The 20980-nt window shown below is 38.4% G+C and overlaps 1 protein-coding gene across 2 annotated transcripts in view; it reads left to right on the top strand.

Annotated features, from left to right (window-relative positions):
* Nucleotides 1–20980, top strand: part of MACROD2 (mono-ADP ribosylhydrolase 2) — an 861356-nt gene that overhangs the window by 579561 nt on the left and 260815 nt on the right. For both annotated transcript variants that reach the window (XM_035553017.1, XM_035553016.1), the window contains exon 7: nt 393–423. In XM_035553017.1, coding sequence (XP_035408910.1) covers nt 393–423 — 31 coding nt within the window. The remainder of the gene's footprint in view (nt 1–392; nt 424–20980) is intronic.

Here is a 20980-nt window from a genome sequence, read left to right as displayed (position 1 = left end):
AGGTTACTTCACCACTGAAGAAACATGGTCTAACTCTATCCAAAGAATACAACTTTCTTCTACCATACTAGCTCATGGCATTAATTTTCAGCTCATGGTGATAATTTTTAGCTCAAAAGGGAGTTTTAATAATGATTCTTGGTTCAAATGTTGCTGATAGCTTGAGATGAGAAAAAGAATATGGCTTTATTAACTTAGCAGCAAGGAAAACATATGGAATATGTTTCATATAATGACATGAAAATGCCTGTGGAGTGAATGCTGTAACAGTGAAGTCTCCAATATATAATTGCTGGGTGTTGAAAAACAGGCACTTAAAAATATACTCAGTTTTTGATAAAAAGTTCAGAAAACAAATCCCGCTGATGTTTGTTCTTTCATTTGTTTTACAGGCATTCCCCTGCATTTCAACGGGAATTTATGGTAAGTAAGACCTTAGGTGTCACTTATTACTTGTTTTTATTGCTATTATTAGTTGTTTAACCAGGGGTATTTCATATCAGATGTCTTGTCAGTCATTTTGACCTGCGAATCTACTTATACCGTGTTAAATAAGAGACCCAAAGCCTTTGACTGTGACTGGATACTAGCGTGCTGTTAAATGGTTGCTGTCGTGCAGCCCTGAGGAGCCTGCCAGCCAGTGCCCATCACTGTGATTACACTCCTGTAGCTCTGGTAGCTCTTAAACACACTGCTTGTGTCTTCAACATTGGAAAAACACCGTTTTGACAAAATTTTCTATCCAAAAGGCAGGCAAGCAAGCAAGGCTCTGCAGTGTCCAAGGCTGGGGGAGAAGGTGCATTTTCCTCAAACAAACTTTCTAGAATAACGTGAAATTTAGTTCCCTGGAGTTGTGCTTCCACATGTTTAGCTTACTAATTTACACACAAATTAATACTGTCTGAAGATATGGAGGGAAAAGGATATGATAAAAGTTAATCACTTGCGCTGTTGTAGTTTCAAGGCAATCCACCACTCATAGTCAGCTGCTTTTTGACTGGCAGTGTGGAAGAAGTGGGCATGACATTTAAAGGAGGAAAAAGATGCACTGTTCCATATTGGGAAATATATATGGAGAAATCTGTGAAAGGATGTGCAAATTCACCAGGGGATAATAGTATTTTGTCACAAAAAATCACGTGGGCTGTAATTTTTTTCTCTCATTTAGCTTCGCTGAGCGCGTACAAGTGATAATAGGTTAGGTTACTTCTACAATTTGGGGATTTTAGAGAAAAAAAACTAAGCAATAAAAAAATGTAGTCGTGTATCACCATAGTATGATATAGCTGCTATGTTTGGCTGTAAATGTGAATTAGGCTTCAGAAGGCATAAAAAATTACTTTAGTATTTTTTGCCACTTGAACTACACCTTTGTTAGTGCAGAAAACATGCAGATGCCATTCCGGCAAACACCAGAAGTCACTGAAAATGAATCTGGCTTCAGAGACAGCTCTGTCTTAGCCTGCAGTTCAGGTCCAACTCTTGAACTTTCAGGGAAGGTTCTGTATTTTAGTTCTTGACTTTCTGACTTAAGCCTTGATCTCTAAATCTCCCCACAGACACGTTTTTATTATTTCACAAAAATAGGCAAGACATGGTGTCAATATATGGAAATTACTAGTGGTTGGAACTTGCATATAATAGCAATTTCATTGTATAATTGGCCTAGTTAATAGAAAAGGTCCCAGCAGATGAGGAATATGGTTACCTGAAGTTGATAAAGGATGCTGGATCTCCAGTAGGAATATAGATTTTACTTTCCTGGGATAATGGATGCTTTTCTTAGTTAGCATTGGCTTTTAACTGGTAGACTGTGACATCACTGGAACATCACTAGTGTGGCAGTTGCTGTTTGAATAATTGGTTGCTGTTTTCACCTTTGTTAGGAGAATCGAGGCATATTTCTTGTAAAATATTCTGTTTTTTTGATGATGTTTTTTGTATAGCTTTTTTTTTTTAACTTCTAATTTGATTTTGCTTTTTTACTTTTCAATAAATAACTTCTATTCCTCAGTGAAAAAATACTTATCTGGGGGGGAGAGAAGGAAGAATCTTCTTTCCAGACTCCCAAACGTACTGGGTGCTGGTGTAGCAATTAAATGGGCAACCCTGTATCAGGCTTCAGGTGCCAGTATTTTCAAGAATGTTTGACAGAAGTTGCAGTGCTAAAACTGTGCTACATGTTGTGCTTGAGGTGTAAGGTACACCCCAAACACAGAAAGGTATGCTTTCATCTTTCTGTTTTTTGTTTTTTCTCCCTTCTATCCATACACATTCCTTTAGATAATGTCAGTGTCTAGACAAGCAAGTAGATCAGTTTCATTCCGGGTGCTCTAGCTGATGAGTAATGCTTCATGAATCGTACAATTAATGCTGGACTACCCCAGTAAAGTGCTGGTGAAGGAACATACAGCCCTGATTTCCCACCTCAGATCCAGATGAACAAGTGCTGCCCATGCAGAAACGCTGGGCTGATAACTGATTTTCACCTCCCAGCGGAAGGGGACAAATTTGCAAGAGATTGACTGAGTGGATGCAGTTGAAGAATCTGGATTGCATTTTGCTCCGAATTCTTATAAATGCCTACATTGCTTGTCTTCTCTATTATCATTAGATGAAAGTAGTCACACTTCTCTGGAGAGCAGTCCTTTCCTGTTTGCATCACTGCTGATCACTCCCTTTTTCCCATAAAAAGGAAGCTGGGAAGAAGAAAGCAAGCCTCTTTCAGAGGTTTCGACCAAGGGCAGATTGCTTTTCATTAGAGGGTGTTGGATGGAGGAAAGGTCTGCCTTTCCTCTCCAAACACTTCCACGAGCCCCACCTCCACCCACAGCACTGGGGAGGTTCCAGCCTGGATGAGTTAGAGCCCTGGGAAGGCCATTTGCCACTAGGGCGCTGTGCCAGGAGTCAAAACTTTGCTTTTAATGTGCTCCTATTTAAAGAGCGCTGGCAAAAGTTTCACTCATGAGGGATCTTTGCTTTAAAAGTCTGATAGCTTCAAATGAGGGATTAAATCTTTAAAAAATGAGGTAGAAGCAACTGATACTGAATGTTTGTAAGGTCTGCAGAAAAAGTATGGATCTACCCACAGACGCTTTGGAGAAAAAAATAGTGTTATCTTTTCCTAAGAGATCCCTGTCAGCTCTAATATGCCTCTAAACTGATAATCAGTCTAAGAAAGCAAAGGTTATGAAGCCTCATGTCCCCATGGATCCCTGGGTTACTCCTTTCTGTTGCAATAAATGCTTTCCTTTATAACAAGAGCATGAAGTTTCATAAATAAAACTGCTCCGGGAGTACAGAGGACTTGTACTCGCTCCCATATCGTTAGGGATTGCCCTGTACTGGGGCAGCAAGTGGCAGAGCCGCAGTTCAATAATTCTCAGCCTTGAGCCAGGAGCACAAGGTTAGCATTGTTGCAGCTTTATGAAGGCCTGTTTCGTTTTTAGGGATATTCTTATTTTTTGTCTGTTCTCTTTTTCAAAGAAATTTTGCTATTAAAAAAATAATAAAGGTGATAAAAATAAATTCACAGACAAACTTATAGTCCAGAGGGTAAAAAGAGTTATTTTAGGCTGTATTGTGTCTGATTTTCACTTTATACACAGTGATGACTATTTACACATCCACTTTCCCCATCATTACCACCTTGTTATATCTGAGGTATTGACAGAAGATAAAAAAAAAAAAAAAGAAAGAAAGAAAGTGACTTCCTTGGGTAGTTTTTATGGAAGCGCACGTCATTATCATGTCTTTAAGAAGCTATCCACAAGTTATGGTGTTTGCAGCCTGCAAAGTGAACAGGGATGTCTGATATGGTGCTACAAATCTTATGAGCTGCAAAATTAAAACAAGGCTTTGCAGATGGATATGAGAAGACAGGAATTTTCATGCTTCATCACATGCTCTGTTGAGAGATCATTATGGGCTGGACTACATATGGAAGGATTTGGGGATGTTATGGTCTATGCACACCTTATTTGTTACCTCTTTCTGTTATTTTACAGTAATACAGGCTTTGGCTTCTGTTCCTAGATACTTATTTTGGCAACGTAAGCTGCTCTCTGGCAACATAGGGAAGAATTTAAATGTTATTTTAAACTTAGGGAAGGAAAAAAGGAAAGAGGGGAAGAAAGACAATAAGAAGAGAAATCTTCAGCTGGTATTTCTTTTCGTCTCTACATCAGTGTAACTGTATATTTTACCTTAGCTTGACTTTCATCAAAGTGTCATCTAACCTTTCTGAGAAAAAAGATAATGGCAGTTCTTAGATTTTGGTGTGAATGCTGATTTGCATTTTTTTTTAAATGTAGAGAGGGGAAGGGAAAAAGTCTAAAAGCCATGAAAGTGTAGAATGGGTCTGCAGTGATGTAGGCAGTGGGAATGCTCAGGTTCACCACATTTTAAACACCCTTATTACGTTGGAGTAAGACTTATTTCTTTTAGAATCAGGCCGCTTAAGCTTACTCGTAGCTTTTGGCCTGGTCATGGCAAAACATTGCAAGGTTAAATTTATTATGTGTTGCTGCAGGAGAGTCTGAAAAGCAGGCATGGAAAGCAAGGAGGGAAAAAGAAGCGGGGGGGGGGAGTGAAATAAAGTGTGCAGTGTGTATATAATACAGTCTCAAGGCAGGAGGCAGGAAGGTATCACATATCCTCCACTCTGCCTTGTCTCCATCTGCGGAGAGAGGTCCCTCGGTGCAGTGCCAGCTTGTCACACAGCTGTCCTGACCTCCAGCACGGCGTCCTCTGTACCCGAAGAACAATTCATCCTAGCAATCTACACAGGGCTGGGAGCGTGTCCATCAGCTTTTCTCACTGTGAGGTGATCCGAGATAGAGTGTAACAAGGGATTAACCGATAGGTGCGCCACCGAAGGATTATAGAAGCCCTCTGAAAATCTGAGTCAGAAGACTAAACCAAATGTTTTCAAAGGCAGAACGAATTTCTGACACTGGGCTAAAGGTTGAGGCAATCTTTTTCTATCTTTCCCATCTGTTTCTCCTCATTTTCTGTTGGCATTTTGTTCCTAAGAGATGTATTTCTTTAATGAGCAATTCTAATAAGGGTTGTACTGTTGTCTTTCCAAAGAAGGAGTTAGCTTCAAAATTTTCGGAGCCACTAATGCACAAATAATGCACGTGGTATAATGGTAACCATGAAGCAGCCTGGTATTCATCTGCAGTCTGATGCTCTGAGTCCTTGTAGCCATCCTAATGGCCTGACGTTGTACGTGATAATCAGCATTTGAATATTGTGCTGTCAGTAGTGGTGACCTAGGAAAATGGATATTATAATATAAATTCTCTGATGGGGGAGGGGAAGAATCCAGTAGGTCGCATAAGGAAATGTTCCATTAAGAGGAATCTTTCCTATTACTAAAACGTTTTCTTAACCTGATCAGCAGCTCCTCATCCCTCAGCCCAGACTGCATCAAATATTTGACACCACAGCGTGGTTTTAACAGTCATTTGCTGTAACTCATTGGGAAGTTAATTGCATTTTGTTATTTACTCCGTAATTTGTGTAATGTAATATTTTAGTGAAAATGAAGATGTATGATAACTCATTTTTTGTTGCTTCTTTTGGGACTGATTGCCAGTTAAATGAGACTATTATTAAAATTAATAATAGGAGCAGCTATGAAATGACTATTATAATATTCAAGTAATCCTAGAAATCTAATTACTGCTTGTATAAAAATTTGTTGCATACATTATTTAACAGTGTTCTTATTTCAGACAGTGTAGTGTCCGTGATACTAATCGGTCTTTTCCCATATTTTAAATACTAAAAAATGATTACTGGAAAGTGTAAATCAATGAACTCTCAGCAGTCTAAAATTAACATTCACTTGACATACTTAGAAAGGAGGAGCTCAAACTTGATTCCAAAAGAGAGGCTTAATAAGCTCTCTTTTTCTGTGGAAATTGGCATTTTGTGGATATTGTAGTAAGGCTATCATGAAATTTATCTATTCTGAAGTTCTTGCTGACTGTCTGACTTAAAGTGTTTCACCTGAATCTTAGAGGACAAATCCTAACCTTCATTAAAATACTGTTTAGGTACCATCCATAATAAAAAATAAATAAATTCAAAAGCTTAGACTGAACACTCAATATTCTTTCCTCAATTGCCTTCTGGTATTGTTAGTTTTTTTTTCCCCCTTTTCTTTTTAGGAAGAGATAGGTAAAGTTCCAATGTAGTTGCTTCTCTTTTAAAAATGGTAGAAGCATAAAGAACTTAAGGCTTTGTAAAGTCTGGGAGGTCTGGCTTCTTTGTTATATTTACTGCTCTGATTTTATATTTGTATATGTTAATTGCTCGCTTCAATCTTGCAACTTCACAGAAACAGTTGTTTTTGTGCTCTCTTGCTCTTGTTTCATAGTGGCTTATATCTTGAAGTTCCTAGCATGGCTGTAACTCATAGGTAGTGTCTTTTGCAATGACCTGTACAGGTATTACAGACTGGTGAGGAAAAGCCAGTGACATCTCCAAAGGCATTAAAACCAGACTGCACTTGCTTTCCCTCATTTTTCTGTCACGTTTTTATTTTTTCCCAGGCAAGCTATTCTGCAACATATAAAAAAGCTGGAAAAGATTTGTAATGTCCAGAAAACATACTGCTGATAACAGAACCAGGGCTTCAGCTGGTCAGATGTAATACTTGTTCTGGTATTCGTAGTTTTCCATTCACAGAATTAAGACTGTCTCAATTACCATGACAAAAATTGAACTCCTGTGTCACTGTACACCAATAACATCACTTAATGTCCTCTTGTAAATTCTCCTGGCCCATGTCAGCAAGGTCATCCATCGTATGTGTGTTCTATGGCTTTACAATCAGGAAAAGCCGAGGCTTCTTTGAAGCCAATTTATTAACATATGAATTTAAGTAAGGAAAAGAAAAAAAGGTATGGACCTTGTCCCAGAGACTTTACATTAACATGATATATGCAGTATAAAATAGCTCTTGGTAAAAGGCCCAATTATCAGTATCATTTTTTTCCTTGATGTAATCTTGCCCCTTCTCCCCAGAAGAAAACTTGGAGCCTAATCCATTCATGAATTCCATTGTCTGCACTGGTTTTAATGAGTGTGGAATATACCACAGAATCAGAGAAGCAGCAAATAGCTGAAGGATGCCCATGTTTAAAATTATCAATTTTCACTTTATTTAGCTTTAAGTGCATAAAAGGAAATGAAGTGGCCTGATGTAACTTAAAATTCATTACCTCAAAGAGTTTTGAGACTACTAGCAACTAGTATAATTATTTGGATGCCTATTTAGACAATTAAATCAATCAGCAAAGTGTGTATGTTGCTATTTGCGGCTATTTCTACATATATTTTTCATCTTGAGAAGCAAAGACAGCGCTGTGCACTCTTGGGATTCCCTAAGGTTCTGAGTAACCTCATCTAAGTTTGTTATTTCTCCTGCTTGGACAGAAGGTTGGACCAGGTGACCTCCAGAGGTGCTCTGGTGATTCCAACCTCTATTTTTCTGTGATTCTGAGTTGCTTATGTTTTCTTCATTGGCAAGTGAGCTTCACATCAAGGAACCACACTGTTACTGCAGATTCCTTGGTGAGATGTCATCAGGTGCTATAGCAAAGCTTTTTTATTTTTATTTTTTTTATATAATCATTAAGTGTAGTGTGACAAATTAGCAATTCTTGGAACATCTTTTTCATGCCTCCCACAATTTTACAGTGTATGTTGTGTGTGAAGTACGTTACCTTTGAGTTTTAAACACATTGTGAAAATAAGTACAGCTATTTTAGTGGTTTCAGTCAAATTTCATGATGCAACTGAGCTTCCTTGAAAGGAGGAACTACATGTGAAATTAATCTAGTTAAAGAAGAATAGGTATCATCTTGACAGCTGTAAAACTACTCCTTGGTTTGAAAACTTGCACTGGAGCTGAGGTGTGCCATAGGAGCAGTGATTTCATTTACCCGTGCACTGCAGCATGACTAGTCTTGTGTATAATATTAGTTATACATCACAAATACTATAGACTTCAGCAGCTAGAAAAATTAAAAAGAAAAAAAAATTGCCTAGGGTAATATTTTTAGTCCATCAACCACAACCACTTTAATACTGAATAATTGTTTTAACTCGCATTTAGAAATGAAGTGTTAAGCATATTCAGTTAATACTGGATACCACTTATGACTTAAAACGTATTCCAGGAGAACAGAATAGTCACACTAGCCTGTGCTTGTGTGTCCTTATATAGTTTTTAACAGCCCTAAGACAAGTGCTAACTAGGAATAATATTTGTGGTGTGATGTGTATCAATTAGTTTTACCACAAAGGTATTAACTGCATCTTTTTGAACTTCTGTAACTGTGTTATGTATTTAATACATGAGGAAAACAGCTTGCTCGCTCTTATTCTTTCTTTATTTCTGGTGCACAGTGATACTCTGGTCAGTGATGCCATGGCCTAGCCACAGAATGTTGTGGAGTTGCCCATTATTTGCCGCATTTTCTGTTCTCCATAGCAGGCAGCTTCTCTTACTGTGTATTTATGTAATACATATTGTGATGGTCCTCATCTGCGTTGATGACCCTAAATACTCCTCCAGTACAAATACAGAAAGGCACCATATGCTCAAATTTACTATGAACTGCCAAGATGTTCTCCCAGATGTTTGATGTCTGGAAGTTACTTAAAGAAGTGTGCAAGAGGTATATGCAGAAATATTGGGGCTTTTAGGTAGCCTGTGAAAGATAAAAAAAAAAAATAAAAATAAAAAATTCTGCAAGGACAGATACTTTCTCATTCCCTTCAAACAAAATAAAGATGATCAAAACAGACATGCTATTTTGCATCTCATCATGGTACTTGAAAGACAATTAATTCAAAGGTGTCTCTGCCCCTGTCTTGTCCTTTATTTCCGCATCTTTGTGAGATAGGAATGCTGCCATATATCATTGGAAAGGGCAACCGCTGCTGAGGCAGAAGACAACTAGAAAAGTCAGATGAACGTTGCTGTTTATGGTGGTGGTGTACTGACAGACCACCATGGGCCCAGGAGGGAGTTCTGCCTCTTAGTCTTCAAAACCTGTTTAAGGCCAGTGTGCCATTGACTCTTGGAAACTTGTTCACTCATTTTTTCTGCCTGGAGAAGTGATACCCAAGACAACAGTAGAAAATACAGCTAATTACAGCAATGGAAGGAAACACGTATTACAGTGGCCTGATTTTTCTTGAGTGAGTGTTTTTGTAAAACTGATTTTTTAAGGTGGTAGAAATTTAGATTTGTACACGTGCTTTAAATTTATGCAACTTCAGTAATCTGCTGAAGGTTGTATCAGTGCATAAAATGAATTGTGTGCATGCATTGTCAGGATTGAGGTATTATTTCTCAAATTCCTTATTAATTATTATTAATAAAAAATCAGCTCATTCTGGAATTGTTTTCTGTTTCATGAATAATAGGATTCTGATAGATTAAATTTAAGCTAGTTGTCTGTGTTAATGAAATATTAAACAGCTTCTGAAAACATATGTGGCTTACTGCTGGGGAAGCACAGTAAGAGTCAAAAATTACCGTTCTGTTAATACTGTTCAGGAGAAAGTTTGAATGCTCTTAAGAGCATCTGTGCAGAGTAGAATCATTGCTGCTTTTGTTTACTGAGCAGTAATGGTATACATATTAAATTCTCCTTCAGGCTTACTCAGGGTGAGATGTTCAGAAACAAATGTGCACCTTGTTTAAGTGTTAAGTCAGAAGTTCAGTACTTCTTAACAAGGTAACTACAGAAATAAATGCGGATAGAGTTTTTGTGTACCTGCCAGGCAGGCAGGATAGAAGCCAACCATCTACTCGAAGGACTGGTTAGAGGAGGATGGGAAAAGTCACCTTCTGCTGTTTTAAAATACACTTTGGGTCAGATTTCTGCTCCATAGAGCTGAATTCAGTTTATTTCTGAGCTGTCACTACTGCAGAATAGCGCCAGTTCGAGAGGTATTCTGTGAGAAGACTAACTGTAATTGGCAATCCATTTCTTCATTTCCATGCTATAGCCAGCTTGACAAATTAATCACAATCAAATACAGGCTGCGGGAAGGGGGCGACCTATGTAGCACAGAAGAAAAATGAGGCCTCATGCTGGCATGACAGACTAATCTTTCAATTCACCCCGTTAGGCTGAACGTGGGGACTAGCTGGTGTGCCTGTCACCAGCACCACCCATAAACAAACTGCTCGGGCTCAGTGCTAGGGTTTGGCGGGTGTGATAAAGGTTATTGAGTGCTGCCCGGCACCTCGTCCATCACCACTGAGGGACGAGGATCACCTGGGTTAGTCCTGATGAGGAAGAGTCACTGTGCAATGGCCTACGAGATCGGTCGAGAGAGCATGACCTGAATTACATTGTGTGGAGCGATGTTGTGTCTGATCCCATAAGAACTGAAATGGCTCCTTGTTTGGGGTGGACGTGTTGCGGCTACAATGCAAGTAGCCTGTCACAGCAATGATTATTGCGAACAGGTCTGAGTGAAGCTAACTCATCTGTGAAGCTGTCCCAGGGAATCGGACCCCTGTGGTTCCAAGTGGAAAGGGAAAAAGCAGCAACTGAAATGAACTGAAGCTTTTGTCGACTATTGAAAACAACTGAGAACTTGTTAGATGTTTTAGTTTTCTTACAATATCTTTATTGGACTGGTGCAATACATTCATGACACCTTGGGTTATATTTGGAGTGTAAAACTCCAATTTAACAGACTTACTCTTAATAATGTTCTTTATACTGTCTACTATTATGATTTTAGGTTTTCATCTGGTAACTAAAATAGAAACAGAGCTGAATAATTCTTACTAGAGTTGGTCAGTGTACCTTGGTTGCAGAGCTATAATGGTTTCCAATGGCTGTGAAATAGTCCATTGCATTTAGAGGAATAGATCTAGCTTTTTTTTTTTTTTTAATTGACCCAATTCACTTTGGCTATAATTTCATTGATTTTAGCAGGCAAAAAGTCTGGTCATTTGTATCATATCTTCCCAATAATGTTTTTTTGTTTGTTTGTTTCATTGTTTGTTTGTTTGTTTGTTGGCAGATAAGACTTTGCTATCTTTTTCTTGAAGGAGTTTCTAACCACTTAGAAAGGACACTATTTTAAAATCTGTTCTGTAAAGAATTTGTGTGCCTCCTAATATTCCTTTCAATATTTTACTTATATACAAGAGTGGAATGCATTCTTTCCTAAATATTAGTAGATGATAAACTCTATTTATCATTTTCCAATTTAGTTTTGGACAGCATACTTTTTTGTTTTTCTTTTGCTTCTTCTCTCTGTGATGTTTGAAAGAACCCTGTAACAGAAATAATGCATAATACTATTTATAAGGTAATAATTTACTGTATGTTATGTCGTGGCACTGGAAGGCTTTCTGTCCCCTTCTATTTTCATTTCTCTCGGGAATAAGAACATTAAACCCTCACTTTCACGGAGTTTGTAACACTGCATATGGAAAACATCATCTTTCATCACATATTGTGACTGTTGTTCTGTCAAAAGCCAAATTCTCAATTCGACTAAGCAAACCAGCAGCACTTAGAGGTCTCAGCCGGTCACTTGCTGAGGGAAGGTGCTGCTCAATGTAAGTAATGTTATGCTGATCCTGCACAGGAAGGGCCGGGTTCAGAGGTCCTTGAGCTAAACACAGACCAGTATGGATGTCAGCACATTGGTCTAGCTGGCAGCTGGGTTGAATGTTTTCCGTGTCAATCTTGCCATTTCTCTGTTTTTATGGCTAAAAGACTATTTCTAAAGTAGAGATGACTGTATGAACTGTTGGACATGCACATGAGAAAAATACAGGACAGGCAGATTTAGAATGTAACTGTAAAGACAAACAAACAACAACAACAACAACAAAAAAACACCACAACACACAAGAAAAGAAAACAAAAAAGCCACCCTCCTGACCCTAACAAAACAAAAAAACAGTTTCAGCTTTAGGATGAGGGTAAATCAACTGTTCCAGAAGCGAAGAGTGTGCAGTGTATAGTTTTAGCTTTATTTACCAGGTCATTACCCAATGTTGGAAAAAAAAAAAATGAGTATAAGTCTTATTCAGAATGCTTATCAGTGTAAATTGCCCCATGTAGGCTGTGAGCTGTAGACAGTGCAATCATAATAGCTTTTCAACTGATGCAGTTTTATGTCTTCAGAACATTAATAATTTTCTTATGCCTTTAATTACCGTAAGGTAGTTATGCTTGTGTCCATAATAGGTGCTGAACATTATGCTGCTGATAGATTTTTAACCATTCTTTTTGTTGTAGCTAGTAGACGTAATACAGCGGAGCATTATGATTCCAGAACTTCTTTTTTTTTTTTAAGCCAAGTGCTGTTAGAAACATTGTTATGTAAGGCCAACAATGTTTTGAGCTCTATTTGCTAGTTGATTATAGTCTTCTGTTTTTCTGTCTTTAGGAATGAGAGAAAAGAACAATTCAGTTGCTAAACAGGCATTGCTTAATAAAGCTAAGATGATTTTTGTCTGTTTTAAGAAAATAAAGCCTACCTCCCAAAAGGCAATAGGAAGGAACAAGTACTGCGTTTTCCACAGCACCAAATACAATATGGAAAGAGATGGTAATGCTAGTTAGGGTGCATACCGATTGCTGGTCTGTATTCTCAGAATCTTCTATTTTATTTTGCTGTGGACTTCCTAAGTTATAATTTACTAGTTCTCAGTAATATTAATAATTTACTGATGTATAGTGGGCTCCTCACATAGGAAGATGTTAGATTCCCTTCTAATTCAAGCTGTCAGCCATGATGTAGATAATGAGGGTGCATATTGGCAATGCTTCTGTGTCATTCCTAATGAGGACTTCAGGTTATGGAACCTTATACCAGTCTCCCTATTGTGTGGCCTGATTAATGAGTTGTCACCATTTTATTGAATATAGGTAATCAGAAGCAGCAATTGAATTTATCATATTTGGCAACCAAGAAATGGAGAATGGACAATAACTGACAAATTGAATGTGCAAGAACCTCTAGCTGTTTAATTTATGTACGTACACAAGGTTTTATTAACTCCCCATGTATGTTTTCAATTCATGTTTTCCAAAACTATGCTAGAGTTCAAGATACGAAAATACTTAACTATTCTAACTATTGAATTTCTTTAATAATGCCAACCTATTCAGAATTGTCTCATTAAGAGCAGTCAGGGATGTTCTAGTTGTGGAATTTCAAGCATTTGATGTTAAAGAATTAACTTTCTAAGTCTTTTTAAAGCTTGTTTTGTTTTTGATATTTTTTTTTCCTACTGGTTGACCTTCTGAGTTTCCCATGTTGATTACATGGCATTTATGCTGACCTTAACCTAGCTGAACACTTTCTGAAAAGGAACAGATAGAAATGTTTCTACATCAGTGCTTATTCCAATAAAACATAGACCTGTAGTTGATAAACATGCTTAAATTACATATGATTTCAAGAAATTATCTATTTAAAAATACTTTGGATTATGAATTATGTTTACTTAATAGACCAATTCTGACAAATTATTGAAGCTTCTTGGTATTGTGGTTAGGAAGAGGTCACCTTGATATTTGCACTTTGGCTCCACACTTTGTCATTCTTGGTGTCTAAATTTTGTTACCTCTACATTTTTTTTAATTTACTTATTTTTTATTATTTGTTCTTATGACTATTACAGTCAACATATTTCATTGGTTTTCTACTTATTAAGCAAAATGGCTCTGCCTGAATTTCATGTGCAGTCTTAATTTTGTAGCTTTTAACGTATGATCCCTGCTATTTAGATTACTTGGTATTTATTGCTTGTTTTTGTCACTGCCCACTGAATATATTAATGTCTGTGAATCTCTAAATGGTGATGCTCCTCTCTTCCCCCACAATGTCAGATCTGATAAAACTGTCTTCCTTTTCCTTCACAACAAACCTAAATATCCGCGTAATAAACACTAGGAGGTAACCATGTGCTTCATCCAATTCTGAATTATCTGTCTATAATTTTCAGTGGTTAAGACAGTATCATATTTGGCTACTGCTCCTTGTGAGTGGTGTGCATTCCATGAAGCCTTTTGAGGGTTTTAAGGTGCTGAGTTGAACCTCTCTGTCTTGCTGCTTCCCTCAGCCTGTCCAGTGCAAGGAGTCATGGAGAATATTTACACAAACGTCTCAGCCAGCAGATCTGAGCATGGAGTAACTCCTGGAGAACAGGGAAGAGCTGCTTGAGTCAGCATCTTCTTGTCTTGTTATGGCTGGATATGAAGATGATGTCTTTCGACCCTGAATTTGCTTTGTTAAAATTAGTTGGTGTTTGGTGTTCTGTCTTTTCTATTTTTTTTCCATTCATTCATTCACTAAATTTTCAAAAGTACCTCCACCCTTCTCAATCATCAATTATTTCCAGTGTGTAACGGATGGTATTATCCTAGTCCTTCACATATACAGAACAAGGGAAAGGCATCCTCAGTATCTTTATCAACGATCTGCTGTGCACACTCACTCAGGAACCAGTCTCTTCTCCCAAGCACGAAGTGATAAGACTAGAGGAAATGGCCTTAAGTGCTGCCAGGGGAGGTTTAGGTTGGATTTTAGGATGATTTTCTTCACTGAAAGGGTTGGGAAGTATTTGAACAGGCTGCCCAGGGAATTTGTTGTGTCACCATCTCTGGAGGTCTTCAAGAAATGTAGAAATGGAGCTACGGGACATGGTTTAATGGTGGAGTTAGCAGTGCTAGGTTAAAGTTTGACTAGGTGATCTTAGAGGTCTTTTCCAACCTAAATGATTCTATGATTCTAAGAAACATTATACTTTCAGCACAAGAAATGTCCCAGAAGCTCACATATGCATCATTTCCTCCTTTGACTCTTAGCAGTGTTGTTGCACAGTAGCTCTCTATTCAGATAGTTTTTTAACCAGTTTTGAAACTGTTTGCCTAAGCTAGTCTGATTGCTATCCTTAGCATTTTTTTTTCCTTCCTGCTCTTTTGATTTGTGTAGGGAAATTTTTTCCCCAGTTTCTATAGAAGAGGCGGTTTCTGAATTTGAGCTTGTGTTCCCTTCTTTCAGTGCCTGCATGAACTCAGGTTACCTTGTAGCAATTACTCATTCTGTTCATTCAAATTCTTCTGCATCTTAGGGAGGTCTACTTACAATCTCCTATTTTCAAAGGAATACAAACCGTGCTTCTTTGACCTTTCTGAACTTTGGAGATCCTTCTGTCATTGCAATGTCCACCACTGATTTCTCTCTGTTCGTAGAATACTTTTAAGTTAAACACCAAGTGCTGGATATAAGGTGTTTTAAGATGGCTTAATTAGCATCTATTACAGTGTTGGTATAATTTCTTTGGATTTATTCTTAACTAGTTCAGAGAGCAACTGTACCTTTGTTTGCTTTTACAAATAATTTTAGTAGTGATATTAAGACTTGCAGCGGCATAAACATACCAACTTTGTTACTCTTTTCGTATTTCCAGGTAGGTAGTGTTTGCTCACTAGCTTTTATTTATATAAGCATGAGGCTGTGTAATAATATTTTGCAAAGCACATATACAAATATGTGTAATTTAAATAAACATAGGTATTGAGCCCATTGGTCTTGACTCATTGGCACTGTATGTTTTATTGCCTTGTTGTGGAGGTCCTTTGTTTAGCAATTGATTTATAAAAATCAACACTCTTTCTTGTAGAATGACTATTAGTTTTGTAAATCTAACAAAAATTGCTCCCCTACCCAATAACCTTTAAAAAAAAATTCTTATGCTGATCTCACAAATTTGCACCCTCGTGCCTTTATTTTCCACTCTCTGCCTTTTTTATTAGCTTCTTTCTGTTTCCTACCATGACTTCATTTTACAGTCTTTTAAATTTTGTGTTCTGGTGAAAGAAAATGGAATTGCCCAGCACCACACTGCCCTTTCTTCCAGCCGCTGAGGGGCTGGGCCCCCCGTAACCTTCTGGAACCGGTGTGGGGCAGCCCCGGCTCCCTCACAGAGGCCGCGCTGCTGCAACCCCTCGACACCTGCACAGGGGAAGAGCAAGAATGTAGAGGCTGGGCAGTGTTAGCGAGTTAGCAACTCAGTAAGCTTGACTTATTCTTACACTGTTTCAGTCATGTAAAAAGCTTTTTTGAACTGATTCAGTGTCAGCAGTGTGCCCTGGTGGCCAAGAAGGCCAATGGGATCCTGGGGTGCATTAAAAGGAGTGTGGCCAGAAGGTCAAGGTAGGTGATCCTCCCCCTCTACTCTGCCCTGGTCAGGCCTCACCTGGAGTACTGTGTCCAGTTCTGGGCTCCCTGGCACAAAAAAGACAGGGATCTCCTGGAAAGAGTCCAGCAGAGGGCCACAAAGATGATACGGGGCCTGGAGCATCTCCTCTATGAGGAGAGGCTGAGAGACCTGGGTCTGTTCAGCCTTGAAAAAAGAAGACTGAGAGGGATCTCATCAATGTTTATAAAGACCTGAAGTGTGGGAGACAAAGGGATATGGCCTACCTCTTCTCAGTGGTTTGTGGGGACAGGGCAAGGGGCAATGGCCACAAAATGGAGCACAGGAAGTTCCACAACAACATGTGAAAGAAATTCTTCATGGTGAGGGTGACAGAGCACTGGATCAGGCTGCCCAGGGAGGTTGTGGAGTCTCCTTCTCTGGAGATATTCAAGACCTGTCTGGATGCCTACCTGTGCAAGCTGCTCTAGGGAACCTGCTTTGGCAGGGGCCTTGGACCCGATGATCTCCTGAGGTCCCTTCCAACCCCTACAATTCTGTGATTCTGTGATCTATCTGGGATTTTGTGTTTCTGAGAGGGTTGGTTGTGTTTGTGATGTAAAGTGCAGTTATCTGTCTTGAAAGTATAGTTTTCCTGAGGCACGGTGTGGGTGATCTCACGCTGAGCATATACACAAGCTAAATTTAATAAAGTACTGGAATAAGCCACCACTTCTGCTGCCACATTGCCACGTTTACAAGGAAATTGGGGTGGGAGGTCAATTTTCACTTAAGGACTCAGGTTGGAGATGCCTGTTTCTTAAGTGGAGGTCTTCTAATCTCACTTGTCTGACAGGTGGTAAGAAATTTACATTTAAATTGTTCAGATCAGCTTCTTATTTGTACTGGGTTGTTGGACAAAAGAAATCTTTTAGTCTTCCATATCCTTCACTGCTTGATCTAACCAACCATAGCATAGGCTCCTTCTTTTCAAATATGGGCATTGTTTCTGACTGAAGTAATTGTCATTTGCATTGGCCTTTCTCTTTCTCCTATATCAGTGTGAATATTGTTCAAAATGACATTGATAATATTTTATTTTTCTTGAAGAATGGCCTCTTGCACAATGAGATCCTTTCACTGTAAAGCCAAATATGCCAATGTCTGTCTAACCAGAAGCGCAGATAGTTGTTAAACATTTGTAAACACTGGGAATTTCCATTACTTGTTCAAGCAAAACAGATTTGCTTGTATAATGATTTTTTCAAAAAACTATCACACCAATAACTTGTAAGAATACATGCTGAAAATGTTATTTAAAACAATTGTTAAGATGTAAAGTTCATATCAAGACTAAATTGGATATGAATTCATAGGATTGGAAGTGCCATTGATGAGTTATTTAATTTCCTTTTTAATTCAAGTATGCAAGACTCAGAAAATGCATAATTGTGAGTGAAATGCAAATTAGAGATATTAACAGAAATCATATTTTTTTAAAAAAACACCTGACCAACAATTAATACTGTGATCTTTTGAAATCATGAAGAAATTGATGAGCTCCAGGACATTTTGTTTATCAACTTGTGTATTTTGGATTTAAAAGATTTGTCTCACACTGGAACAGGGTCCCCAGGGACGTGGTCATGGTACCAAGCCTGTCAGAGTTTAAGAAGCATTTGGGCTATGCACTTAGTCATATGGTCTGAATTTTTGGGTAGACCTGTGTGGTGCCAGGAGTTGGACTCGATGATCCCTTCCATATCGGGATATTCTCTGATCCTGTGGTTCTAAAAGGCAACTGATGCCAGGGACTGACTGTCAGTTAAGAGACGTGTTGCAATAAGGGTTGCTAACACAGGTATATATAATTGAATTATCATGTGAGAGAATGAGACCTTAAAAACAGAAGGCCAAAGAAGAGTCCATGTTTTGCAAGAGATTGATATTTGTGAATTTTACCCTTTAGTTGTTGGTTCCATGCTCTTTAGCATATGAGGACTTGTTAAGAGCATTGAAAGTATGAGATGCATGGTTGTACCCAGTCAGGTGTTCTGGATTCAAGTTTTCTGTTCTGTTTTGAATTTCAAGTTTTCCTTATCTGTGGTTTAAGTCAGCTTTCCCATTAATCCCCCAAACTCTTTCTAACTACATTTCTCTTTTTGCGTAACTTCTTGTGATCTGAGAGAACAGAACAAGGACAACACGTTTTTAATGCAGCATTTGGCGGGAGTGTGAAGTAGCTGCTGGCAGCTTCCATGCACTTTCTGTTCACTTCACAAAGGTACTGCAATACAGCCTGAAATGAAGTATCTAGACTGCATTGTCAGGTAGCTGATAACATACAGTAGCATAGAATCAAGTGAGGTGTGCTGTAACCCTTGCTGTACATAGTTAGTTTTTTTCATATGGAATTCATCTCTTGCTTGACTGAAATATATTTTCTACAGAAGTGATACAGCATCTATGCAAGGAGGAAAAAATGCTGCCTCAAAAAAAAAAAATGCAAAAAATGTTAATATAATGATGTCTCAGGTTGGACATCTTGCATGAGCACTTTTGTTTCAGCAGCATTCATGTAGTTGGTGTTGAAGTAATTATGAGGTACCTCAATGTTCATTGAAAAATAGTAGCCATTAAGCATCAAATAAAAAATGCAACCCTGTCTCTGTTCCTCGAAAACGTAGTGACAACTTAGAACTCCAGATTATCTGGAAATATTTCAGTTATGAGCCAATGTAGATTTCTTGAGTACAATAGCTGCTGGTCTGTGTGACCCTGTAGCACGGTTTATCGCTACTTGAGGCAATAATGGAAAAAAATACATTGTGTGAATAATATACCAAAACCAAGAATCAATAACGTATTTGTGAAAAAGAGTAAACTAAGTATATTAAACATGCCTTGCACAGTGTCTTCCTTTTTCACCCAACCTGCCCTATAACTCTTTTCCATATAAGTCTTTTGGGGAAAAAGATAAAAGAACATCTTTGTTTCATTTTTTTCCACAAGGAGCTGAGTATATGTAGTTTCAGCTGATTTTCTTTATGTGCTCTTAGGAAATCTTTGATTTCCCTTGGAGAGGAGATAAGAACTGTGCTTCAGTAGAAATAATGTCAGATTGTTTTGTTTGTTCTTGTACGCTTATGGCCTTCACCAAGTACTCTGTTGGTTTTAGATAATCCAGCTAGGTCTTTGGGTTGCATCTGTCAGAGCAATTGAATGTGGTGGAAGTGATTTGAAGGATAGAGCTGGGCTGACAATGCTGGCTGTTTTCTTTGTGAGTGTATATTTTTGTCCATTGCCTATGTATGTCCTATTCCTCTGAAGTTTCTCAGACTACTTCTACTGTCATCTCTTTTCATTTTACTGTAGCAGCTTGTCTTCCCTTATATACATGCGTATCCCTAAATCCTTGCACTTCTAACTTGTGCCATGTTCTACTAACTATTCTCAGTCAGGATACTCTGAGCTCTGGCAGAGCCGACAGCCCTGACATTCTCTTGCAAACCCAATCCTCCTCCCCAGAACTCAGAACCCCATCCTGCAGCAAGAGCTCCTGTGCTCTCTCCCCCTTTTTTTGCTGCACCTCCCATCTTGCTGAACCCGAGTGCACTTATCCTCACTACGGTCAGTGCCTGTTCCCCCTGTCTGCACAAAGATCGTCTCAGCAAGGAGGAGAGCGAGCCTCTCACAGCGATTTCCCCCCTGACCTAGCCTATAGTGCAGGCAGATGCATTAGTAGACATCAGGGACCTCCAGCATGGAGAGGCATGTCGAGAATATCTCAACTTCAGGCGAGGCTTCAATTAGAGTTTGCAATCAATTTCAGGATGCTTTCCCATGGGGAACAGGGCTTTGTGAGGTCCAGGATTGTACTTTATTTCTATTGCTGAGCAGCAGATCTCTGGATGTTTAGGCTTCCCTCAGTGCTTAGGAGAGTTGCGTGTGAAGGAGGGCCTGGGATAGTGTCAATAAAGGTTAAGCATCACTGCATTAAACAATGTTTTTTAGAAAAACAACCAGTTTAAAATGGAAGTGGGAGGTGGGCATTTTTTTCTCCTTTCTTTTAATCTCTTGAAAGACACTTCCAGAGGGTAGGATTGATTTCCTATGCTTTGGCTCAATAAAGAACAAGGCATTTTTTTATTCAAATCAGTGGGTAGAAATAAACGTTTAACCTTGTTGGAATTGTAACTACAATAAAGCCAATATCCCATTGGTGTTCAATTCAGTGTATGATGGCAGATTTCACAGTTGACTAGTGCATTACGCTTTGTATCAAATTGCTTTTGCTGTATTATGTTGCCACCCCCCAAAAAAAAATACAACAAACAAATTAAAAAAGCCAACTTGATATGTATGGATAAGTAGAAGATGAAATATTTTGCATTAAGGAGTTCATGTACACTTTGAAACCTCTTTCAATTAACATTTCTCTGTACGACCCTTGTTTCTGGAATGGCAATTCTAGATAGGGTGTAGAGTGCATTTTGAAAAGAATAATGTGCTTCAACTCATGAACAACTGTATATATATGTGTAAATGGCTGTGTAATTTACACAAACATTGAATAGACATCCTCATAGGTAGATTTTATAATTGTGTAAGTACCTCTCTAAGTATATCTTTTGCTTGCATTTGCATTATATATGCTTTCTCTTACCATATTAGGATGCTTGTTGCCAGACTAGTGAGATCTCTTCGCTTTCAGTGTTGTGGTATCTTTCTGTTGTTCCCCTATTATGTTCAGCTTGAAGCCTTAAT

This window comes from Cygnus atratus, chromosome 3, assembly GCF_013377495.2.
Source record: "Cygnus atratus isolate AKBS03 ecotype Queensland, Australia chromosome 3, CAtr_DNAZoo_HiC_assembly, whole genome shotgun sequence".
Taxonomy (NCBI): domain Eukaryota; kingdom Metazoa; phylum Chordata; class Aves; order Anseriformes; family Anatidae; genus Cygnus; species Cygnus atratus.
This window is presented reverse-complemented; position numbering and strand designations above follow the sequence as displayed.